The 27755-nt window shown below is 38.4% G+C and overlaps 1 protein-coding gene across 3 annotated transcripts in view; it reads left to right on the forward strand.

Annotated features, from left to right (window-relative positions):
* LOC121318121 (protein NEL-like) overlaps nt 1–27755 on the forward strand; it is a 90109-nt gene that overhangs the window by 25238 nt on the left and 37116 nt on the right. For all 3 annotated transcript variants that reach the window (XM_041254437.1, XM_041254435.1, XM_041254438.1), the window contains exons 13-15: nt 12332–12457; nt 21014–21136; nt 27407–27502. In XM_041254437.1, coding sequence (XP_041110371.1) covers nt 12332–12457; nt 21014–21136; nt 27407–27502 — 345 coding nt within the window. The remainder of the gene's footprint in view (nt 1–12331; nt 12458–21013; nt 21137–27406; nt 27503–27755) is intronic.

The raw sequence follows: 27755 nt of genomic DNA on the forward strand, positions 1-27755 counted from the left end.
TTACTCCAATACTAAGTTGCCATGATTATATTTCAGTATCGCAATGTCTTACTCTTAAATATATGGGGTAAAATATGTGTGGCAGCCTTATGTTTATGCTAAAAGTTGGAAGGACTAAAATATCTGAGGGGCGCTACAGGGATGAAAGAACTTTTATACATTAACAATATGCTGAAACATTTTTTTTTTTTTTTTTTTTTTTTTTTAACATCAGTGATCTCATAAAAACTCAATGACAGCTCAAATGATCTCGATTCTTTTGGATTACAGCAAATCCAGCACTGAAGGCCATTCAATTAACCTTCATATCTTTAGTTTCTTACTTTCAGAATAGAGTTCCAAAGGCTGAGAAGCTGCCAGTTTTTTTTTGCTGTCATTAAAGATGCCCCACTAAAAACTCTGCAGTTGTCCTTGAGCAGGGGCACGGGTAACATGAAAGACTGTTTATCTTAAACACAGGGAGTTTTTAACATGCCTTGTGTCAACACTTGCCCCAGGCAATTATAGAGCTATAGAACATCGGTTTAATTAAAGATGCTATCATTCCCTGTGCTTGCATTGATAGGGTACCTTGTCCAGTGCTTTTATTATCAAGACTAAGCAACTATCAAATGGCACAAATCCATTGTACTAGATTTTGACCTTGACCAGCAATGTATGTCACCTTTACATATACTATGTGGTCAGAAATGTATATTTTTTAGTGGCGACAGTGCATTACTTTCGGATACCCGCTACGGTATTATATAATAGAACTATATATATATATATATATTTATATATATATATATATATATATATATATATATATATATATATGCAACCGCTATGGGGTCCACACCCTATAATATCACTCTCTGAACTGTGTATATTACCCATCAAATAGGCACAAACAAGAGTAGACAGGATAAGCTAAATGTGTTCTTAATATAATGCTTCAAAAAGCACATTCATGTAGATTTACACAACATAATCCCTTTCTGCAGAGAATGAGTTAATGCTACATAAAAACTGCATCAACCACTATGAATATAAACTAACCAGTCTGTTGAAACAACAACAGCACCAGCAATAACCAAGAAAGAAAGAAAAAAAAAAAAAAATATATATATATATATATATATATATATATATATATATATATATATATATATATATATATATATATATATATATATATACACACACACACACACACACACACACACACACACACACACAGCTCTGGAAAAAATTTATTCTATAAACTACTGACAACATTTCTTCCAAATTCCAATTAAAAATATTGTCATTTAGCGCATTTATTTGCAGAAAATGACAACTGGTCAAAATAACAAAAAATATGCAGTGTTGTCAGACCTCGAATAATGCAAAGAAAATAAATTCATATTCATCTTTAAACAACACAATACTAATGTTTTAACTTAGGAAGAGTTCAGAAATCAATATTTGGTGGAATAACCCTGATTTTCAATCACAGCTTTCATGCATCTTGGCGTGCTCTCCACCAGTCTTTCACATTGATGTTCGGTGACTTTATGCCACTCCTGGCGCAAAAATTCAAGCAGCTCCGCTTTGTTTGATGGCTTGTGACCATCCATCTTCCTCTTGATCACATTCCAGAGGTTTTCAATGTGGTTCAGGTCTGGAGATTCGGCTGGCCATGACAGGGTCTTGATCTGGTGGTCCTCCATCCACACCTTGATTGACCTGGCTGTGTGGCATGGGGCATTGTCCTGCCGGAAAAAACAATCCTCAGAGTTGGGGAACATTGTCAGAGCAGAAGGAAGCAAGTTTTCTTCCAAGACAACCTTGTACTTGGCTTGATTCATGCGTCCTTCACAAAGACAAATCTGACCGATTCCAGCCTTGCTGAAGCACCCCCAGATCATCACCGATCCTCCACCACATTTCACTGTGAGTGCGAGACACTGTGGCTTGTAGGCCTCTCCAGGTCTCCGTCTCACCATTAGACAACCAGGTGTTGGGCAAAGCTGAAAATTGGACTCATCAGAGAAGATGACCTTACTCCAGTCCTCTACGGTCCAATCCTTATGGTCTTTTGCAAACCTCAGCCTGGCTCTTCTTTGCTTCTCATTGATGAAGGGCTTTTTTCTAGTTTTGCACGACTTCAGCCCTGCCCCTAGGAGCCTGTTTCAAACCGTCCTCGCCGTGCACTTCACCTCAGCTGCCGTTTGCCATTCTTTTTGTAGGTCACTTGATGTCATCCTACGGTTGCTGAGTGACATTCAAATGAGTTGGCGGTCATCCCGGTCAGTGGAGAGTCATTTTCGCCCTCTGCCGGTCTGTAGCTTTGTTGTCCCCAATGTGTGCTGCTTGACCTTGTTCTTATGAACTGCCATCTTTGAAATTTTAAGGATGGAAGCAACCCAACGCTCACTGTATCCCTCTGCCAGTAAAGCCAGAATTGAACCCTTCTTTTCCTCACTCAAAACTTTCCTTTTCAACTCTTTGGGCATGGTCAATAGTTATTTTTTGATTCCAAGTACTTTTGAGGTACTACTAGTACTGTTTTGCCATCCAGCTGGTCCTATTGCAAGAGGATAGTGATGACCATAGGAGTGGTTTTTATACTTTTCCTCGTTAAATAAGATTTGGTTCAGGTGATCCCCTAATCAGTACCTCATTCAGTAGAATGAGGTGTGCCTGTGTTGGAATTCAACAGACACTGGAATGGAATGGCTGTAGAGATGCTGATTTAAGAAAAATTTGCAGTGGTCTCTTAATTTTTTCCAGAAAAAATTATGTATCATATATATATGATACAAGCTTCGCATCTAGCTGCTTATCCCTGTCCATTTGTTTTGGCCTCTTTTGTTTAAAACTGTTAATTCAAGTTAAATACTACCCTGAAATCCTACCCAGAAGAGTAGTAGAAACCTAGTTATACAATTAGATAACAGTTTTGACAGGAAGTCGTTGCCAATGTTGATTGTGCCTGTAAAGAAATACACTGTAAAGAAATACAGACACACTCTTGGCGAGATATTAAATGGGCCAATGTTGTGTGTTAAGAAATAAAACTGCCACAATGTGGGTACACTGCAGAGCAGGATTTGTTCAGGATGCTGCTTCAATGTACTGCTTTAAAACTGCAGCTGCGGTATGTTTTCTTAGTAAATTAACTTCATATCAAAGTGATGCTGAACAAACATATGAGACAACACCTGCCTTCGAAGCTGGTGGTTTAATTGTTTAGTCATTATTTATTTTTTACAGGAAAGAAGTGCACCAAAAATAAACACTGTCAATATTTACCTCGAAGTGGTATTTCAAATGACCTTGTATCTTGGTTTTGAAAGAATTAATAAGAATGTTATTGTATAAATATATACATCAAATCCCTGCAGGAAGTATAAAAACAGAACCAGCTTATAGCCAGGTAGAAATGACATCCCAACATTTCTGATATTAACTGAAAAAAATAATAAACAAACACCTAAGGCATATGCACTGGATAGAGGAATTAAAACCAGGGACATTCTTAAAAGCTTATGATATATACATATATTTTTTAAAAGCACAAGTACTCTCAGACCTAAATATAGAAAATGAAATCATCTTTGTTCAATTTTTTATGAAAGCAATGGAAGACATGAGGCTTTGGGGAACACTGTACTTCTTTTGCAGTAAATCAGAGCCTGCTTGAGAGAATAAAACAAATCTCACTGTTCTTCCAAACTTTTTATTATTAGTATTCCTAACATGATCACAGTGCAACATCCACCTTCCACTAAACCATTTCTTGCATTACTGTTCATTTTCTGCTTGGCCTTGATTGTGTTATTAGTTACTGTTTTGTGATTGATTAAGCAGTAAAAGCACTTGCAATTAAAATAGGAATAAAAATAGACAAACACAATCAGCATCCTTAAATTATCTGACCGTGCATGTTTTCTTTTCTGCTTACTGACCTTTACTTGCTAGTGTATTTATTTGCCATTTCCCAATGTAATATGTTCAGCTTTTCACTTTGTCCCTCCTGTGTTGCTTTGTTGACCTTATTTTAGAGATGTGGACTAGATTTGCCATTTTATCTCTCTAGAATAGCAGTTCTGCCCCTCGATGTGTTGGTTTTCCAACAATAGATTTTCTATAGTAGGAAACGGATAAATCCCAAGTAGACCAGAAATACCTGATGCAAACACTAATCCTTTCAGGGCCCAAGCAATCATAGATGAAGCTGAATGAAACTGACAGAATATGATTGAGCTTTAGTCACCTATCTGATCAAAGTTATTGATTGATCACTTATACTTAGTTAAAGTGTATTTCAGTGTAATACTGTAGGACTATTACTTTAGGTATGGACTTTGGTCCATGTTAGAAGACGACAAACAGCACTCCCTTCATATCAGGATTCTGCTTGCGTGTCTGCCATTTAAATAAATAAATAAATAAATAAATAAATAGGTATGTTTTTTTTAAAAGATGGGAAGTGAATGCTGGTCTTCTTGTAACTTAATATTTCTCTTTGATCAAAGCACCCGAAGTGAATGTTGTGATCTGAGATTCCAAGTGTTCTTGGAGCTGAGCGGGCCATTTGATCATTTAATGGGCTTTGGTCCAACCCCAAGGACCAATGGTTGTCACAGTTCCCAGTGTAGTTATGCACCATTTCAGGAGTGTGGTATTAAGGCGTCCCACTGCTCCACAAAGGGAGTCTGACTTCAAGCATGGGAAATGCATAAGTTTAACCCAATGTTTGACAGGTCAGACCCATTCCTAGCTTAGCGTAGCTGTGAAGTGTAAAACTTCCTGAATACTGGTAAAAAGGCTTTTGCTTTTGTCTTGGTTTAAAAAGCATGTTAGTTGTGAAAATAAAGGCTGCCCATTATCTCACCTACTACTGTTTTTTGTTTACTGTTAAGAACATAAAAACATAAGAAAGTTTACAAATGAGAGGAGGCCATTCAGCCCATCTTGCTCATTTGGTTGTTAGTAGCTTATTGATCCCAGAATGTCATCAAGCAGCTTCTTGAAGGATCCCAGGGTGTCAGTTTCAACAACATTACTGGGGAGTTGGTTCCAGACCCTCAAGATTCTCTGTGTAAAAAAGTGCCTCCTATTTTCTGTTTTGAATTCCCCTTTGTCTCATCTCCATTTGTGACCCTTGTCCTTGTTTCTTTTTTTCAGGTTGAAAAAGTCCCTCGGGTCGACATTGTCAATACCTTTTAGAATTTTGAATGCATGAGTCAGGTCGCCACGTAGTCTTCTTTGTTCAAGACTGAATAGATTCAATTCTTTTAGCCTGTCTGCATATGACATGCCTTTTAAATGCGGAATCATTTTGGTAGCTCTTCTTTGCACTCTTTCTATAGCAGCGATATCCTTTTTGTATCGAGGTGACCAGAACTGAACACAATATTCAAGCTGAGGTCTTACTAATGCATTGTACAGTTTTAACATTACTTCCCTTGATTTAAATTCAACACTTTTCACAATGTATCCAAGCATCGTGTTGGCCTTTTTTATAGCTTCCCCACATTGTCTAGATGAAGACGTTTCTGAGTCAACAAAAACTCCTAGGCCATAGAGTCCTTCTTCAATTTCAGTATCTCCCATATGATATTTATAATGCACGTTTTTATTTCCTGTGTGCAGTACTTTACACTTTTCCCTATTAAATGCCATTTGCCCTGTGTCTGCCCAGTTCTGAATCTTGTCTAGATCATTTTGAATGACATTTGCTGCTGCAACAGTGTTTGCCACTCCTCCTATTTTTGTGTCGTCTGCGAATTTAACAAATTTGCTTACTATACCAGAATCTAAATCATTAATGTAGATTAGGAATAGCAGAGGACCTAATACTGATCCCTGTGGTACTCCACTGGTTACCACACTCCATTCTGAGGTTTTCCCTCTAATTAGTACTTTCTGTTTTCTACATGTTAACCACTCCCTAATCCATGTACATGTGTTTCCTTGAATCCCAACTGCGTTCATTTTGAGAATTAATCTTTTATGCGGAACTTTGTCAAAAGCTTTCTGGAAATCTAAATAAACCATGTCATATGCTTTGCAATTATCCATTATCCTCAAAAGAATCAAGCAGGTTAGTTAGACATGATCTCCCTTTCCTAAAACCATGTTGACTGTCGCCGTGGCAGAGCAAATGATTTGGGATCATAGGATTTGGGATTCGGGATGTGGGATTCTTTTTTTTTTGCAATTCTCCCATTTTGACACTAAAATTTATCGCAGAAACTTCTGCTTTGCAAACTTGATGTGAGCTTGGATGTTGATGATATATGCCAAGTGTCAGATCAATCGCTTCACCGATTCCCAAGAAGATGATTTCAAAAGGTTTCTAAAAAATGCGTCAAATGGCCATTTTTGTTTCCTGTCAACACAATTTTTTAAAAGTTAGTTGTATTGATACAATTTCAGGGAAGATGCTTGTGAAGTTTGGAGTTAGTCAAGTAAATCGTTTGTCAACTGACGGAGGTTTAAATTTCAAATGTAAATGTATAAGTGGCGGCCATCTTGTTTTATAAAACATTACCATTTTCACATATTTGTATCCTATTGTTACTGGGACGATAACTACCAAGTTTGGAGTTTGTTGTACAAACGGTTTTCAAACAGCAACAGTTTGTTTTTAGGGGCGCGTTTCGATAAGATTTGTGGCAGTCATTTTGACATTAAAATTTATCACAGCAACTTCTGCTTCGCAAACTTGATGCAGGTTTAGATGCTGATAATGTTTGCCAAGTTTCAGATCAATCGCTTCACCGGTTCCCAAGAAGAAGATTTCGAAATTTTTTCAAAAAAAATGCGTCACAGAGCCAATTGCAAGGACACAGCAGCAAATTTTTTTCACCGTCTGACAGCCAATGTATCCATCTTGTTACCTGCCAAGTCAGAACCTGATCAGTCACACAGCCTCGAAGCAGCAGCAGAAGTTTAAAGTTTTGGGAATAAAAAAAAAACTTTAACAATAACGATAGGCTTCCCATCCTTTGGCTTGGAAGCCTAATAATAATAATCGTTCTGTTCATTAATTATTAACATATAATAAATGAATAAATTATCTGTATGATATTTCAGTGATTCATATAGAGGCTAAGAATATAAAGTCTGTCTTTTAAAAATGTTGAGAGGGCTGTACATAATTCCAGGTACATACATTGAAAACAGTCTCTGGTGACGACTTATCCTTGTCAAAGTATTACGTTGTTTCTCCTTGAAAAATCTATCCATTATTGTCATAAAGAATACAACATTATATTCCCTGTTTGTTATGTCCTTGTTTTATGAGTCATGTGTTAATAACAATCCTGCAGAGTGCCAGGAAGGCACATGAAAGCAGTGGTATATTATCCGTGTTGCAACAGTGGATATGTGCTCCATACACTTTAGTTAAACTGCGCTTTGAGACCTTTTGGGATGCTTGAACATTTCTTCAGTCAGCGGAGGACTCGGAGGATTAAGCAGACATAACAGAATAACAGTGCATTTTTGAAAGAGCACTTTTTAGTTCTACAAGCACACATTGTCAATTTAGACTCAACATAATTAAAGTAATAAGCAATGCTTCATCCCATTACTTAAGGACCACCATTTTGTGAATTGGTCATTGAACTACAATGAACGGAATGCTTCAGATGGCTGCTGGCATCATTACATTTTATAAATATGTAACTGGCCTTTAAGGAAAAGGAAAGAGGTAATTAGTATTCAAGAAGCTAAAAGCCTGCACTACACATCAATGGCATAATGGTCACAATTGTCCCTCATAACCAGTAGATAATGTGTTAATTACATTGCCAGGCAAGCATTAAACAGCAGAATGCTTTACCACACCTCGCTACTCTTTATAATACTCACCTAGGCTTTACCATGCACTTTGCTTTATTGCACTATGCAATCCTTTTACCATAGTAAATTTATAAGGGCGTATACACAAAGACATTTGTCAGCCATTCTTTCTGTTAATTAGGATTGTGTTTTTTCTTTTTCCCACAGCAACACAAACAGTCAATTTCTAATCACCCATTTTCCCACAGCAGAAACACTGCAGTGCCAGTGATTGTTATGGATTTTTGTGTACCTTCCAGCTGTCTTTCATTGTAAGGTCCGTCATAGGGCTTCTAAGCGAGGATTTTATCCATCAGCTTAGTCCTAATGTAAGGACAGTACCCTGCAGATTTCAGCTGCACATTCATATTCTCCAAACTGTACCCTGCTGATTCATAGAGTCAGACCTGCTGAGATGTATAGTCTTGTGTGCAAGAGACATAGCTGAAAAAGATGTACAGTACCAAACTTAGTTATTACCTTTCACCAGCATTGGTATACCTGCAGTATTTCAATTCTGTTTGTTGAGGAAACAGATTCAGTAGTTAAAAGAAACAGAACCGCTTTTTATATGGCAGATGTAACCAAACTGAATGTTGGATGTTGATCTTTTTCCTGCAGCAAATACAGACAGTTCTACCTCATACAGTAATGCACTTTCATACATGATTAATATAAACTTAAAAGTCAGTTCAACTATATGAAAGAACACTTTCAACGTTCATGATTTGATATTAACATGTTTGTATTATTAGTAGTAGGCATTGGTAATACCCTGCCACTTCTGTAAATAATACACGTATTTTAGCCTTGCCTGGCTTGTCCGTTCAGTCATTTCAGTAAAGTCAGTAAATCAACTGTTTGAATGGGAAATCCTGTCTTGTACAGTGCTGTATCTTCTTCGATCTTTATAATGATACCTTTAAGATGTATTAACAATAGTGGCTCAGGTTGTACTCTGTAAAACAAGGTGTCTTCTTTGAATTGACTATTAAATATGTGAATTTCGAATAAATAAGTACATCAGTAAATTACGATTGTGTTGAGTGGTGTCCATTGGGTAGGTAGGACCCAATATGCTCAAGTCTTTTTAATTTGCTTTATATAAGGCTTGAAAAGTTTTTTTTATTATTTGAAGATTAAAGCAGGCATTATTTTTTTTTTCTTTTGTGGTGCTTTATCATGTGCTGCTATGTGACAGAGCAATCACCCAAATGCAGTCCGTTTAATGGAGATGAAAATCACCTCTCCATCATTACAAGCCATTTAAATTCAGAAGCCTGTAATCCAAATAATGACACGTTATAATGTATAGCCTCAACTAAATGTCATTGGTACTTGGAGTTAATAGATTCTAAATCAACTCACCAGTACCAGTCAGTGTGAATTTCAGATCAGTGTAATATTAATACAATAGCATCCTTCGGAGCTTGCCTTTCAACTTTGTCCTATTTGTGTAAAGAATGTTAAGCATATTATATATATATATCTATATATAATATAATATATATATATATATATATATATATATATATATATATATATAGATATATATGTCATGTAGAACCCGACCTTTATGGAAATAATCAGACTAGACACTTTTATTAAGAATAAAATAAAGGAAATATTAAAGGTGCAACAACTAAACTACGATAATACAGAAAGGAAGAGTGAATTAAACTAAACAGTACAGAAAAGAAAGTTCAAACTCCCGCTGGTTTATTAACGATTCAACACAATCTAAGGGAGATTCCCTTAAAGTTGCAACTGCATTCCTGACAGCTGTTTAAGACGAAGGTTAGTCTTAACAGGGGTATCGTTAGTAATACAAATATTAAAGGTTTCAACTAATATTTGATAATCAAAAGCATCGTTAAATCAGTCATAACAGGGGTATCGTTTGGTAACAGAAGGCAATTCTCATTTACTTTCTTTGCTTAATATTTATCAAGAATTTGGATTCTAGCTTCTAATGCAGAAAGACAATTGCCTTATAAAACCCACATCCATTTGTATAAATCAAATACAAACAAATACCATAGTGTTCATTAACTCAGAGTATGAATTGAAAGCAATAATACTTTTCTTACATTCCACATAAAACAAAACATTAATTTTACTTTAAGGTCTGCTTATTCTCGAGTTCATAAGAGGATTAAAACACTACTCATTGAATACTTAATGGACTTGCGCTGCCTCCTCCAGCTGTTTCATGTCTTCAACGATACAGGCGCTCGAAGGCTCTCCTGCTGGCAGGGACAGGTCCAGGTTCTGGGGTCTGCCTTCCTCGCATTTTGTCTCCGCTTCAGGGTACGAAAGAAATGTCTTTGCAAAGAACTAAAGTCATTAACTATTTAGGGATTTCACTGAATTTGCATTTCCTCCACCAATATATGCACGCTTCGTCTGGTTATGTCTTGGATATCCCATAGCAAACTCCGGCACTGCTAGCTCAATAAATTGAATATACTTGAATTTATGTCGACTTCAGATTTTCATCCAGCTCTTTCTCTGGTGATCAATCGGGGCTAAATTAGTGATTTGATTACAAGTACTTTAGGATTTTAGACGTCTCACGCAGTGGACTCCCACACCAAGCCAAACACTAGAATAGTTATCTCGTATTAGAGTGTTTGAAAACGGTATCTACCCTGCGACTCAGCTGGTCGCAGGGTAGATCTCCAGCTTGTCACAATTCAAAGACTGGTTTGTGTATAGGAACCTTGGATTTTGTGTCGGGAGCCCTGTTTGAGTGTCGCACTCATGCTTTTGTAATGTTCTCTTTACCCCTGTGATTGGATAGTTGGGTTAATTTGGGCAGTGCCTGAGCCCACATGAAGTGTTTTTCATTGGTTGTTCTCGTACCGACGCAGCCCCTTGATTTATGTGATGGACTGGTTCCTGTCTAAGGTGTCAAAGCACCCAGAACTGTCTGGGTTGCGTTGCCGAAACAGTCATTCAGCTATCTTGAAGTTAAGCCATGTGTCCAGTATTTAGTTTGCGACTCTTTTTAAAAGCATTCTTTGTCATTGGGGGATTTGTTGACCAGGAACCATGAAGACATAGAGAATGGTTTAAGATCCCCCCCCCCCCCTATATATTTCAGTTGTGTTGCTTTCACACACAGAATCATATTATGACCCAATATGACGCTATATACACTGTATATATATGTTAGGGCTGTCACTCGCTAAAAAAATTGGATCAGTTCATTTATGGGCATTAGTTGATCAACTAGTAGATTAATCCATGCACATTTTTAATAAAGCTAACGATCTTATAGCAGCTATCCTGCATAGTAATACAGTACTTAAATCAATAGAATAATACAAAAAAATAAGCCCAATGGGAATTTGGTCTTTTTAAAACAATTTTTGTTATTATTTTTATGTTAGTAAATGTAGCAAATGTTACCTTTCTGTCCTATTATCCTAATAAAAAGATTTAGGCACCTGATAACTCAGTCACACAAGCCCCAGGGTACAGAGCAGCACAGTTATAAGCATACTGTTTAACCACTCTGGGGTAACCCATTAAAACAGCAAAATTATTAACAATGCACAAACACAGAAACGAAAAAACACTCAGAGGTTTATAACTAAACCAGCAGTTTATTATGTTGGTCAGGATAAATGCGCCAAGCTGGATTTTACCACAGTGTTCACCACAGCGCTGGTTACAAAAAAATGTATCTGCGATCAAAAAATTTTAAAAGTATACTTCCATTTTACATTATTTACTTGCAATGAAAATTAGGATAATTTGCATCTAGCTGTCGCTTAAACCTATGGATGTCACAATGTCAAGGCTGGCTAAAATGAATCAAACACGACATGGTACATACTTCATATACATAAATATGCTGTTTTCTAAGGTAGCTAATCAGGTAAACCTGGAGCATTAATCTAGTTCTCAGTCTAGTGCACTACACTTCAGTTAGCCACAGGGGAAGACCTACTATAGCTACTTGTGGGATTGAGCTATAAAATAGCTCAACATGAAAAAGAAATACAAAAACAGGCAGGTCCTGTTATTTTTTTTAAACATTCCTCCATTCTGTAAACATGCAGCTGATATTTATAACATTAATTGATGTTCCTATGATGCAACCATCTACTTTCACTGTGAAGCAGTCAGTGTTTGAAAAGTATAGCCTTCCTGGGCATGCTGACCTAGTTTCACAACTGTGAAAGATGACACACAGCAAATGTTGGGTGTGCAGTCAGCTGTTATCTGTTCTACACAGAGAGCTCGCTCCCAGTCCCACCACAAATACGCCAAGTACAGCATCTTCCCTTAATCTGGTTATCACTGATTTGGGAAAAAGAAAATATATAAGAACAACATAAATGGAACAGTCAATAGTAATGTGATTCACACTTTTGTTCCTTAAAAGTATGAAACCGTTTTGACATTAAACATTTCATTATCCTAACTTAACTGTATCATTTTGTGTTGAGAGACAATCAGGATTGTCAAACCATGATGTATGTGTTTCCTTTACTTGCAGACATAGATGAGTGTGCAGAAGGGCATCATTATTGTCGTGAAAACACCATGTGTGTGAATACACCTGGATCTTTTTTATGCATCTGCAACACTGGATACATTCGAATTGATGACTACTCATGCACAGGTAAGCAGTGACAGGTGTAGTATGTCATGATTCTGCCTGTGAACAATAACTCTAAATCCTCCATAAAACTGTAAAATCGTAAAAAATGCATTAGTGCCTCCTTTTTGTTAAACCCTTTGTGTTAAACCCTTACCACTGCCTGCATAATACTGTTTTATCTCACTGGTAAAGATGACCTATCAACTCACAATTAAGTTACAACTGGTCACCATGACAAATTCAGTAAAAGAACATTTTTTGGATGCTTATGAATAAAAGTAGCTAGGATGGAATTTCTTTTTTACCCATGGTGACTATGGTAGAACGTACTTGCAATCTTGATAGGAAAGCAGTTTTCAAGTCTTCGAAGCATTTGTTTGCAGGATATAAGACCTAAACAACTTTTCTTCTATGTTTGGACATTTGAACTCAACAGCAAGTACTGCTTTCAAAATGAGTACAATACAAGGATGTGTCCAATACAAGGGCTGTTGGTTGCTGTGAATAAATGCTCACGTAAGTGACAGTATGACACAATATTGCTGAGTCATACTAGGCTGGAATTATCCGTATGGAAAACATTAGAAACATTTGAAAAAACTTTTTTTTTCTTCTGGGGTTGAACTATTTTGGCACACAGAACCGAGGCAAAGCAGGGAGATAAAAACAAATACGGTCTAGCCAGGGCAACGATGGCCTCTATTTTCTATTGTATTGTAATGAAAAGGCATGACTTCTTTGAGTAAAACCAAAAAGTAACACCAATGATAATTGTAGTTACTCCTGTTTGATTTTTGTCCTTTTTCTCTTAAATTGCATTATTGCCTGGTGTTTTAAACTGAGATATTTACTGAAATCCTTAGTAATTTAAACACAAGGAAATAAAAAAAGTAAAGCCTTTTTATTATATGAGCAGTAATGGTAATATTTAGTAATGGTGCTTTATCTTTTGAAGCCAATTCAGATTGCATTTTATAGGCCATGAGCATTCTTGGTTCCTTTTTTGTTAACTGCTTCAGTCTCAAGGGATATATAAACTGGTCTGATCAAGCAGCTTCTCATCCAGTAACAGACACTGAACTTGTTACACATGTACATATATCCATTTACATCTGGTTATATCTATCAGTAAACCAGTCATTTTTTTTTTTTTTTTTGTAGGCATACTTGACATTTTACTTCATTATTTTGTACTGATTATCCTTGGAATTCATTTATCTTTTATGTTCCACTTCAGCCCTCTTTTATCCTTTAATTATGTAGTAATTTCCTTTCCCAATTAATTTATTCTTCATCTGTAGGCATCACTTGAATTAGTTATTAGATTGATTAGCTGGTATTTTTAAATAGTGGCTGCATCTCTGACTTTGGAACACACTGATGGACTGAGATCTGCTTTTTGAGAAATACTCACTGGTTTCCCATGGAAATAGTTTATGAGTGGTATAAAAAAAAGTAGATTTTGTGTCAGCAATTTGATGTCTTGGGGAAGTTTACTTGCTGTTCTTTTAGAATTGTTTTGGTTCCTTATCTGAACACATGGAAACAAAATACATCTGTGGATGTTTAAACTGGGTTTTGATTCAAGCTCAGTCTTTTTTTCTTAAAGCTGAAACTTGCAAGGATAAGAATCAAGAGGCCTACTCTTCCGGAACTATTGCAAAATATGAGAAATTAGACCATTTTGATGTTGACTGTCCAAAAATAAAACACGAGAATAACAAATGTGAAGGTGTGTGAAGGTTTCTTATGTAATTTGATTGACCATAGAAGTAAAATATATGTACAAGCAGCCCCAATATTGTTTGGAAACTTGATTGATTCATAATTGTATTTACGTGTACTTGATTAAACTGTATATGCCTCAGCATGATCACCAGTCTTGAAACGTAATCCTTAGTCAAAAAAAAAAAAAAAAACTGTGGCAAAAGCTACATGTTTTATTAGCTCTACTGTCTTGTTTGCACACAATCCAGAGCTCTAAATTGGTGTTTTGAAGCTGAGTGAGGCTTGCCCATCCAAGCAATGTGAAAGAAGTTTGAGACAAGTGTGAGTAGTTGATTAGCAGTTAATGCAATGCTAAGACTTCTTTAACAGGAGATGTGTGACAGAATGGATTGACAGAGGAAACCAAATTTTGTGCCTTTTTTCTATTTTTTTTTTTTTTTTTTTTTTTTTTAAAGGACTCTTGTAGAATTTATTATTGCCTTTTAACATTTTTTTTTTTATTTTTTTTTATTTTTTTTTCATAACTGATGGGTAACAGAAGTCAAGAATCATGTTTTTATTTTATATTTAACATATACAAGTTTCTCTGTACACCCCTGACATTTTTCATAAGGGTCCAGCCAGATACTCATTTGTATAATTTATAGTACCCAGTGTGAAGATGTCAAAAGTGGAGAGGATAAAGCTGAAGCAGGTATAAAGCCAAAAGTACATTTTCAGAGAGGAATACAATACTTTTAATGGTATGTGCTTCTGTACAGTATGCAAGGTAAGGCTTGGATAAAAGACTATTTTAGAAAGTTCACATCTTAGCCTCGATTTCATGCATTTCTACTCATCTTCAATCATGGATATGCTTATATGCCGTCCAGGGTTTTTCAACATGGAGGAGTTTCATACTGTGCCATTCATTGAATGACAGATTGTGTTAATATAGTTTAACTGGTGGAAAATGAGACGTAACAAAAGAAGGATTCATACAATCGTTAAATAGATCCACTCCAAACTGCGTTTTGTGAAATTATTTGACATTTTTTATTTTTTTGTAATAGTCACAATGACCAGCAGTAAGTTTAATGGCTCAGAGACCAATTGGATGTCGATTAATTAATGAAGACATGAACTAGGAACAAAAAGTCATGTCAATAATTGAATCTGTTGCAAAATGTGTTCTCCCAGATGTCTGGAGACCACGCCTCCAATTGTGATGAAACTTTGGAAGGGAATTTGTAACAGAGACAGCACACTGTCACTGGCTTCTCGGGCACTCTTGTCTGCAGGAAAGAGATAGATGCTCTGTTTGAGACGCGCTGCCAGCTGTGTTTACAGAGAATGGCAGCCAGGGATTGGTCGGCTGCAGATCCATCAGTGGCAGGTAGGCATGTCCCTATGGAGCGTCTCACTATAAAAGGGAGCTGTTGACACACCTCAGGGCTGATGAGCCAGAGAATGATGGTCTATGTGAAAAAAAAACTACAAACCATTGTGAGTACTGGCCACTGTGTGCATAACCAGAGTCAGTGAATAGTAGTTTTAGTTTAGGGGATTTAGGGTTCTCCTTTTTTAGAGGGAGCAGCGCAACTTATAGGCAACTTTAGTTCTTAACACTTTTAGAAGTCTTGGGCACCTATGCAGCATTGTAACGTCACTTCTTGTGCACCTCTTTTTTGCTTTTCTACTTTGTGAGGATGAAACAGTTTTATTTCCCAGTGAAGATTTGGAACACATATCCTGTTAGTAGAATAGATTAAAGAGCTACACATAACTTAAAGGCAATGTGACACCTGCTTAGTTTATCTCATAATCTTTCGGAATTGCCCATTCCCAAAGGCTTATTAGGGTGATACAGACTTGATCAATTATTATAGTACCACTAGCCATAATATTACTATCTGATATAGTCAGCCTCTGTCTAAGGGCTACCAATGTGTGAAATGACATTTAAAAGCTCCAGGTTTAGTTGACTGAAAGGGAAAATGCTGATTTAACCTTCTACTTGCAATACTAAATAGAAAGCAACCTCTCCTATGCTGAGCCATGGTCAAAATGACAACTTTACATTATTCTGTTAAAATCTTTGTTTAAGCAGTCACAATACTGGGTCTACAGTCACATAATATTCCATTATGTATGTAATCTAAGGGAAAGCACTTTGGTGCGATGATCAGATATAGAGGCTAGGATAAACTGCATATGCAATGGCTGACTGATGCAGTTTCATCAGAGAAAGTAGAGGATGTCATCAGCATGTCTGATTTTTCCCTCTTCCAGAATATCAGGCTTTATTTTCCTGTTTTAAAATGCGCCTTTGGAGCTTGCAGCCTGCTGGGATTACTGTCTCTAAAAAAATCCATTAAAATGGCTTTATTCGAATGGTTTGCTTCAGAATACTGGGTGGTGCAGTGTTGTAATCCTTTGATAAGAACACTTGTCTTTCACTGTTGGAGGCAAGTTTACGTCTTGACTGGGGCTAGATCATTGAGAGTAGGGTTCCTTTTCAGCTCCGGTGGTCTCCATGGCCAGTAGTTTACAGGTCCTAGTCACAAAGCTTAAAGTTATTAAAAGAACAGAACACAAGGACATGTAAGGTCTGATATTCTTTTGTGAAGGTGCAAGGGTTGGCTTTGACTGCACAGCAATTATCGGTACTAACATTTTAGCTCCTTCCGAACTATTAATAGTCCAACATTGTTTCTGGTTTCATATAACAAACATGTGGCGCATAAGCCTTAGCCTAACAAAGCTTGTTGTGTTTTACCTACTCTGTCCTTACTGTATCCCAGTTCTCACTCTCTCACACTGAACTGTAGCAGCCAGCCCAGAGCAATTTAAAGGGACTTACAAAGTGACATTAAATAAAGGAATCAGGATGGAAAGTTCCTGAAACAACATCTTCATACATAATTTTATCAGACAGAAATGAGTGCTTATTGTTTTACATTGTGCCAATGTATATAGTCAAACCATATATCTAGCGAATGTCTTATTGTGAATAATCTTGGTAAGGGCATTCTTTATCGTAATCGCAGCGTATATGAAGACTGCCTGTCTGCCACTGACTTTCTCCTCATTTCTGTAAGGACTGTTCATTAAATTATAATTAACCAAATCCCAAAGAGAAAAAGTATTTGCTGTTTAAAATGTTGCAATGTTTTTTGTTTTTTTTTTATTGAGGAAGGATTTGCTGATGAGTGCCAGAGAAGTTTTCATTCTAAAAGAATGCTAATGGTTTTCACAGCTGTTAAAATTGGGTTATGGAACAAATCACTAGCTGAAATTGCGTTCAAATGTTCACAAACGAAAGAATTTAATTTTTATCTTTGACATGATGTTCAATTATTGTCTGTTTTGTTTTCTAAAAATAGTGTAGCAGAGGTGCGAGTTTTTATAACATTGCTGCCAACAACCAAAGGGAAGAGCCAAGTTACTTCCGTGTTTGATCAATTATTTGAGATAATTAAAACTCTAAGAACTTATTCTAACATTTTGGACCAATCGCGGTATCAGACAGTAGGTCAAGGGCACTCAGAACCAGTGCTGGTTGTTCTACTTTTTAGGTTTCAAATCAGTGCAATGAATAGTCCCAGTGATACATCGATGACCTATATATCAACCATCAGTCATATAGATTGAACAGCTCTTTTCTTAATACAGTTCTTTATTGGTTGTTCCTATTTTTGCTCCCTTGTTTCTGAGAGCCTAATAAGTGGCTATTTATTGAACTGGTCCAGGTAGGTTGCTAATTTTGTAAGGACGTTCAAATGTCATGGAAGGCTGTAGATTGTTAATTTAAAAAAAACTTCTATTTTATCAAGATTGTATTTCTGCTCAATATTGTTGTGCCATCAGAGTGAAAACAAATTAAGTATAATATTGAACAAAATATTGATAAGGAACAGTGAAGAAGCTATTGAAGCTAATTAAGGGTAGCGCGTTGATTTCAAAATCCTAATACCAAAAAACATTAAAGGTCCCTGATGGCCACCAGGAAACTAAGACCTTTTTGATAAACCCCACTGTAAAAGTAGATTCCACATGGCTCAATAACTTCTTTCTGCCAAAAGAAAAGAGCAAAAACTGTTTCTGCAAGCGATACTGTTTCTGCAAGAGATACTGTTTATGCAAGCGATAAGGGTTTTATTACAAGGCAACCTAGCACCGTTTTTATTCAGCATCTGCCAAAGCTATGCAATATCAATTGCTTCCCTGTGTTCTTCTACTTCTTAGATCATCAGAAGAAAAAGAATAAAAACACCTACACATGATAGCAGCTAAACAGAAAAAACAAACCCAAAACAGCGACAAACAGATGACATTGTCTGCCCACACATGAAGTATCTGTGATTTATCCAGTTCTGGTTGGTTGTGTATGAAGATCTTTAGTCAGTTGCTGGTTCAGAGCTATAAGAGCTACAGATCCCATGCATCTTAACATAACACAATGTGAGGCTCATCCTCCTGCCACAGGGTTCTCTTTAGTGTTGGGGTCTATTTCTTATCTGTCAAGAAACAAGCTAATGTAATCAATGAAGGGAGACAACATGGATCCCAAGATGGTGGCACAGCTGACAGAACAAGCATCTGGAAAACCCATGAGCTGTTCACAAGGGACGATATCCTGTCAGAAGCATTAATTACAGCAGGTAATTGGTGTCATTTACCCCGTCACAGCCTGGTGACTGTGATGGACGCAGGACACACTGCCTGTCACATATTGTTAGTTTTGAAGTACCACGGCTCACAGAAACAAAAGAGGTTTCCAGCATGTGACATGATAACAGAAAAGATACAATTAAAAAGTGAATAGAGGTTCTGAAATGTTATAATCTGCATAAACGAGAAGCTGTCTGGTCAGCAGGATGCACGTGAGGGATGGGTTTAATTAAGTATGTTCTTCTGTTGACAGAAGATGAGTTGTATTTTTAATGTCCAAGGCAATTGGATTGTAAAGCATGATTCATGATTCATGGGTGTCTCAATTCTCGAATGGTGATTGCTTGCTGGTTTACAATCAAAAGAGACAAGGTAGAATCAGAAAATTTAAAACATAGACTGTTATTTATTTTGCAATAACATATGCAGACCTTATTCAGAATATACTTTAAAAAAGATATTTAAATAAAACTTGAGTTTGATGTTAAGAACATGGTGATGTGGGAACACTACAATGATTATCTGGAATTCATTTTATTTATATCTGTACACTTTTAGAGAAATACTACAATTTACCACAACCTTAAAAATAACCAATCATGTCACAAACATTGATTACAAAGTGCTGTTCAGAAAATGTACATGTATCATTGTTCTGTCAACCATTTGCTTTTGTCAATAGCTGGGTGCCTCCTTTTCTTTAGGTCCTTGCTAGATAGCCATAATGTCTGTATAACCGTGATTGCGTTGTGTTAAAAGACTCCTCTATGAGATTGTCAACCATTCTGTAATGTTAATGAAGTCATTTGCTGCCTTGAGTTTCATTACATGAAGACAATTAAATCCCTAGCCTCCAGGTAGGACAGCTTTATAAAGTCCAGAGGGAGTTCCTTAATTGGTATTTAGCCAATGGAACTGTGAGCTTGATTTAAAAGACAGCAAAGAGGTTGTTTTTAAGTCAGTGATTGCCACTCGCAACAGCACTCATGACTAGATAGCTTCTGTATAGATGGAACCTGGAGTATAAACGTTTTAGCTTTTATTTTAGCAAGGAAAATGGCATCTACTGAACAGCCGGTATCACTATCGGATTCTTTTTTTTTTTACACGAGTCATTCACAGAGGTTTGACGCAACACTACATACTACAGTTTTTAGGTTGCCCCATATTACTTGTGAAGCCATATATTTAAAAAAAATATATATACAATATACTGTCTTGATAATCTAAAATAAATTGACTGTAGGCTATTCGGCTCAAAATTCAAACAGCAATATTGATGAAAGCATGTGCACAGCTCCAACCAAGCTTGATTGATGTTACCTCCCTTGTGGGATTAGGATCCCGCTTTGAAATCAAGGTTATTTGGAGGCCATTCACAAATTGCAAGTTAAACTTTTCAGATATCAGACTCCAGTAGAAAATGTGTAGGAGGTTAAAGGGAATCCAAAAAAGCGCTGCACTGCCAAAGAAGTTAGCAGCTTCGCTCTTTGACCTGGATCAGGATGCTTAGTACTTGTGTTTGGATAATCTTGCACTACAGCAACGTTACTTGACTGCTGTTCTGTTATACTGGGGTTATTGCAGACGCTGGCTAAGTGCTTCCCTGATCTCTGACAATGGCGCTGGAGCCTTTCAAAAAGTCAGGGGGTGAGGGTGTAACCGGAGTGGGGGAGGTTGCACTTTTATTTTGTACAAACATCTCACAAAGTAGAAGTATATACAGCAACTAAACATTAGGTGCTATACATACCTTTTCCCACTGTGCACATGTTTCTATCTGTGGCTGACCATTAAGTATGGGAAGGAGTTATATGTCAAATCATTATATGGAAGTGAGGTCACAAATTAAATTTAGCATTACATTATTCAGCATTATAAACTCTTGCAGATGGTCTCAGCTTGATAGACTGTTGTACACGTCACAAACCACTCATACAATAGGATAAGGCACTGGGCTGCTTTTCAGGTAGTTTCAGAAAGATATACCAGTGATTGGACATGCTTGGAGAACAAACTGCTCACTGGAAAGGTGGTTCCTCCAGGGCAAGTTTGTGGGGAGACTCAGGGCCATATGTGGTAGTTGTGGTTTTTGTGGTTGTGGTGGTGGGGGGCAAATCTTCTAGAGTCTGGTTAATTCAAAACCATGGTTCATGCATGATTAAAGATGCTATTTTTCTTTTCTTTTCCCTGCAGAGCATGATGAATGTGTGACAGGACAGCACAGCTGTGATGAGAATGCTCTGTGTTTTAATACAGTGGGAGGGCATAACTGTATGTGTAAACCTGGATACACAGGGAATGGCACATTTTGTAAAGGTAAGATTACTGAATTGTAATTCAGGTATCCACTTACATTGTAACAGTTTGCAGTTCATCAAATACAATTAGTTTTGTATCACTTTTTGTGTGTGTGTGTGTGTGTGTGTGTGTGTATATATATATATATATATATATATATATATATATATATATATATATATATATATATATATATATATATATATATATATATACCTGACTGACAAAGCAAGGTACATTTGATCCCTGTTTTATGAAGCCTAGGACCACAAAATACTTCGGAATGACTGGTAATTGGTTTTCTCAGTAATAAATATAGGAACTTTATCATATCTCTGGAAAGTAGTAGAGACCCTATACTATTAAATAATAATATATATTATTACCAATGGTATGACGATTATAATAGGGTTTTATATATATATATAAGTGTAAGCGTCTGTAACAGATTCTACTGACGATTAACATGTGATTGTTGTACGATTTTATTGATATATTGTTATCTAATTAATTTTATTAAGTATAAAAAACATTTGGAATTCCTGTAACACCCGAGTGGGAGAGTGTATTAACTGGAATGACAGTAATTTATGTGTACAGAAATAAAATAATTTATTTTTATTTTCTATACACAACAAAATGATTAAATAACAAAAGAAAACAAAATGGTGTGAGGGAAGGAGTGCAGGGGTGGAATCCAAAACAAACTGTGATGACTCGTCTTTAATTTGTCTTCGTGGTGACCATACATAAACAAAAAAAAGACAAAAGAAATGTTAGTGTTTCAAAAATCCCGCTGCACAAAACCAGACTCTCCCTCCACCCGTTACTCCTCCTACTTTACTTTCGGACCAACCCCGAACACAGTAGTACGTTCCCTTTAGTATGTAATGTCCCGCCTCTGTAGTCAGTGGAACACCAATCCCCAACCGACACGTGTCCTTATCCTTCACTTGACTCCAGTGGCTGGAATTTACATACTCGTACTTCCGCCCCTCACCAAGGTGCCGCCCCTCAAAAAGATGACTTTTGCCATGGTCACGAGATCTTGGTAAGGGAAGTCCCGAGTTGGTTTGATGCCATCTACTGTCGGGAGGCTGAATCACAGACCGAAATCCCTTTGACTCATCACATATCCCACCCCTCAGAGTGGAGCCGAAGGAACACTCGGAAACCTCTAACCCTTCCCTTTTACCTCCCTCCCGGGAAAAAAAATCAGCATTTTGATGTAACTTACCCGCACGATACCTTATTTGAAAGGCGAAGGGTTGGAGCGCCAGGTACCACCGCGTAATCCTAGCGTTTGAATCCTTCATCGTGTCTAACCACTTTAAAGAAGCGTGATCTGTGATGAGTACAAAAGGTCGTCCCAGAAGATAGTATTTTAAAGATTCCACTGCCCATTTCACTGCCAGGCATTCTTTCTCCACTACCGAATACCTCTGTTCTCTGGGCAGTAACTTCCGACTGATGTATAGTATCGGGTGTTCTACACCATCTCTCTCCTGGGACAGAACCGCCCCCAGACCAGTCTGCGATGCATCTGTCTGCAGGACGAACTCTCGGCTGAAATCCGGGCTTATTAATGCTGGGGCCTGACTCAAATTAGTTTTAATAGATTCAAAGGCTGTCTGACACTCTGCACTCCACTTAATTTTATTTGGAGCGTTCTTTTTAGTGAGATCAGTGAGAGGGGCGGCTATAGTGGAAAAGTGTGGAATAAAGCGGCGGTAATAACCAGCCAACCCTAACAGTGATCTCACCTGGGTTTTCGTGGTAGGTACCGGTGAATCCAACAAAGCCTGGACTTTTGAAACCAACGGTTTCACTCTACCCTTACCCATTATGAAACCTAAATATTTAGTTTCTTCTTTTCCAATAGCGCACTTTGCCATGTTCGCTGTGAGCCCCGCCCTCCTCAGAGACTGTAAGACGGCTTCTAATCTAGTCAAATGTTCTCTCCAGGAAGAACTATAAATGACTACATCATCGATATACGCAGCTGCATACTCTCGATGAGGTTGTAAAACCCTGTCCATTAGTCTCTGAAAAGTAGCAGGCGCTCCATGAAGTCCGAACGGCATAGTACAAAATTGAAAAAGACCCTCTGGGGTTGAAAATGCCGTTTTCTCACGAGAGGCTTTCGTTAATGGAATTTGCCAATATCCTTTCGTCAGATCCAGAGTTGAAATAAACCGAGCTTGCCCCAGTTTGTCTAAGAGTTCATCTACTCGAGGCATGGGATATGCATCAAACTTGGAGATAGCATTCACCCTCCTAAAATCGATACATAATCGTAGTGACCCATCTGGCTTGTCTATTGGTACTATTGGGCTACACCACTCACTTCGGGAAGGTTCAATTACCCCAAGTTTCAACATACACTCCACCTCCCTTCGAACAGAATCTCTCCGACTCTCTGGAATGCGATACGGTCTCTGTCTAACTCTTAGACCTGGCGGAGTGATAATAGCATGTTCGATCAAATGCGTTCTTCCAGGCACGTTAGAAAACACATCACTGAACATTTTAATTAGATTGCTTACCTCTTCACGCTGATCAGGAGTTAATTGTTCCCCCATCGGGACCTCAATTGCTGACTCTGACTCAATTGAGGGTCCAAAATCCTCTCCCTCCTGTACAGGAGATATAAAATGGACTTCCCGTTCTTTCCACGGTTTCAGGAGATTAACATGATAAATTTGACTTTCTTTCCGACGCCCAGGCTGTCGGATCTCATAATTGACTTTACCAATTGCTCGAATAACCTGAAAAGGACCCTGCCATTTAGCAAACAACTTAGATTCCGATGAGGGCAACAATAACAACACTTTGTCTCCAGGTCGAAAGTTCCGAATTCTTGCATTTTTATTGTAGCTTTGTTGCTGCTTCTGCTGTGCCGCTTTGAGATTGTCATGTGCCAATCGACCGACTAATTCTAAGCGATCGCGTAACTGCAACACGTATTTTACTACATTTTTAGACTCCTTTGACTGTTCTTCCCAGCCTTCTCTTATGAGATCCAAGATACCCCGCGGCTGCCGACCGTACAAGAGCTCAAACGGGGAAAACCCCGTTGAGGATTGTGGTACCTCGCGAACTGCAAAGAGCAAGTAGGGAAGCAGTTTAGCCCAATTGCGTTTTTCTTGATCTACAAAGCGGCGCAACATATTTTTCAAAGTCTGATTAAATCGTTCAACAAGCCCATCCGTTTGTGGATGAAAAACTGAGGTTCTAATTGAACGAATTTTCAATAATTTATATAATTGCTGAATACAGTCTGACATAAAATTAGTGCCCTGATCAGTGAGAATTTCTTTCGGGATTCCCACCCTAGAGAATATTTTTACCAATTCATTCGCTACAGCTATTGCATTCATAGAGCGTAAGGGAACAGCTTCTGGATATCTCGTTGCGTAGTCCACTACTACTAAAATATACCGATATCCTGACTCTGTTCCCTCCAGAGGGCCTACTAAATCTACACCAATCCTTTCAAACGGTACCCCAATAATTGGAAGTGGAACCAGAGGTGCGGGGCGAACTGACTTAGGGGCAGCTAATTGACATTCAGGACACTCCGATACATACTTCCGCACCAGACCATAAACCCCAGGCCAAAAAAACCGGGCCAGAATTCGTTCCTGAGTCTTTTCAGTTCCCAAATGACCTGAAAATGGAATGTCATGCGCCAATCTCATGACTTCTGACTGAAAAGGCCTAGGAACCAATAACTGTTTTACGAGCTGTCCCGTCCCGGGAGCCCGGGTTATTCTATATAATAAGTGCCCAGATACAGAAAAATGCGGAAATACCACCGGTTGTCCTTCCTGCATATCCTTCCCCTCGATATATCTAACCTGTTTCCAAGCATACTGTAACGTGGGATCATTTTGTTGTTCATATCCCAAGTCAATATCTCGGTCCCAATGGTTAGGTACACAGAGAGGAGTGTCTTTTATTACATGACCTTCCACCTCAGTAACCTCGCAGCCCCGGTTACACTGAATACCTACTCCCTTTCCTTGCCGTTTCAGCGATTGGTTTACTTTTGTGTCAGACCCCTCCCCTTGTCGTCTCAGAGTTCCCTCATATTTTTCCACCCGACGCTCTCTTTTTGTTTTTCTTGGGCGGATTTTAGGGTTAAACAGGTCGGATTGCAACGGAAAAATCTCGCCAATTGTTTTCTCCTGTTGCTTTAATTGTCCCCTGGTAGAAACTAAGACCATTTCCCGACCTAAAATACGATCAAAAAACGGCCAGTCTCTTCCCAGGAGAACAGGGTATGGTAAACATTGCGCTACAGCCACTTTAACGCAAGCTGAATAATCACCTACAATAAGTCTAACTTTAGTGGTGGGATAAACCCGAGTTTCTCCATGAATACAGGAGATAGCCACTTTACCCTGTGGCTCCCAGGCTACCCCATCCAAGAGAGCTTGCCGAATCAATGTTTGTGCACACCCAGAGTCCGCAAATGCGTAAGTACTCTTTCCCCCGACCTGTACTCTTAACTGATAAGGGCCCTCCCGACATTCCCCAGTGTTCCTACCTGTTACTGCTGACCAGGATCTTGTCGCCAGGTCCACCTTTATTACTGGACAATTCCTGGCAATGTGTCCAGGCTCATTACATTGGTAGCACACTTGGTTAGGAGGCATCAACGGAGTTAATCTGTCCTGCGAGTCCGCGACCGGCAGGTTAGGGGGATTCTCTCTCGCCCAGGATGGGGCTAACCTCGACCTCCATGGTCTGAAGGTCCGGTTACCCCCTCTGGGCTTCATTGGTTGGTTGGTCCGAGTTAGTTTAGGGGCAGGAGTGGGGTCTGACCCGGCACCTTCGTTTGCGTCTTCGTAGGCCTCCGCCAGGAGGAGGGCATCCTCGAGAGTGGTAGGTCTATTCCTCTTAATCCACTCTCGATTCCCTGGCGGTAGTATAGACGCAAACTGTTCTATAACTATTTTCTGCACCAGTTCTTGGGGTGTATGTTCTTCTGGCCGCAGCCACCGGGTGCACTGATCTAAAAGATATTGTCCCGCAACCCGGGGCCGCATCCCCTTGGACAGCTGGTATTCCCGAAAACGGCGCCGGTATGTTTCCTCCGTGATCCCGAGGCGTGAGAGAATGGCTTCTTTAACTTTGACATAGTCCCCTGCATTCGTGGCCGTCAGGGCTCGATACGCTGCCTGAGCTTCCCCTGTCAGGCAGGGTGCCAATTTCATGGCCCAGTGTTCCCTAGGCCACTCTGCAGCCTCTGCCACTCTCTCAAACGTAATCAAGAAAGCCTCGGGATCATCTTCCGAGGTCATCTTCTGAAGATTAGGCTGAGCTGCAAACATCCGGGCAACCGCTCTCTCTGATGTTGATATTGATAGTTTTTCTACCAGCTGTCCCAAGAACTGGGCGAGCTGTTCCAGGTGCCGTGTCTCTCTCTCCTCTCGCTTCTCCTCCTGCTCCCTAAACATTGTCAAAACTGTAGCTGGATCCATTTTCACTTCTGACACCACGTGTGAGGCGAGAGTGTATTAAATGGAATGTCCAGACAGTAATTTATGTGTACAGAAATAAAATAATTTATTTTTATTTTCTATACACAACAAAAGGATTAAATAACAAAAGAAAAACAAAATGGTGTGAGGGAAGGAGTGCAGGGGTGGAATCCAAAACAAACTGTGATGACTCGTCTTTAATTTGTCTTCGTGGTGACCATACATAAACAAAAAAAAGACAAAAGAAATGTTAGTGTTTCAAAAATCCCGCTGCACAAAACCAGACTCTCCCTCCACCCGTTACTCCTCCTACTTTACTTTCGGACCAACCCCGAACACAGTAGTACGTTCCCTTTAGTATGTAATGTCCCGCCTCTGTAGTCAGTGGAACACCAATCCCCAACCGACACGTGTCCTTATCCTTCACTTGACTCCAGTGGCTGGAATTTACATACTCGTACTTCCGCCCCTCACCAAGGTGCCGCCCCTCAAAAAGATGACTTTTGCCATGGTCACGAGATCTTGGTAAGGGAAGTCCCGAGTTGGTTTGATGCCATCTACTGTCGGGAGGCTGAATCACAGACCGAAATCCCTTTGACTCATCACACACACATATTTGATGTTCTTGGTGGTTAGTGGGAGTCATTGAAGAAAACAGTTGCATTCAATATTTGTAATATTTAATATTATAGCTCTTAAACTGATTATCAGAATTGTTCTACTCCTGTGTATATTTGGTGTGCTTGTATAGATAATACCATTGTTTTTTATTTTTTGTTGTTTTTTATGAAACCCTCAGCATTTTGTGAAGACGGTTGTCAAAATGGAGGTACTTGTCTCACGCCAAGCATCTGTTTGTGTCCTCAAGGTTTTACTGGCCCTGGATGTGAAACAGGTAAGAATAGTGCTGAGATGAACACAGCAACTGTACAGCATGTTAAACTAGAAAAATATCCCGGGAGTAAAGAGTATGTTGATTTTATTTATTCCTGAAATAAATAGTAGTTTCCACTGCATTTTATTTATTTATTTGTTTTTTTTTCATTTCGTGCCATTGCTGTTTCTCCACAGTATGACCGTAGGCACATTTTCATAAAGTAGTAACATGAAGTTTACTTGTGACTGAAATTTAACTTTAAACACTTCAA

This window comes from Polyodon spathula, chromosome 7 (genome assembly GCF_017654505.1).
Source record: "Polyodon spathula isolate WHYD16114869_AA chromosome 7, ASM1765450v1, whole genome shotgun sequence".
NCBI classification, from domain to species: Eukaryota; Metazoa; Chordata; class Actinopteri; order Acipenseriformes; family Polyodontidae; genus Polyodon; species Polyodon spathula.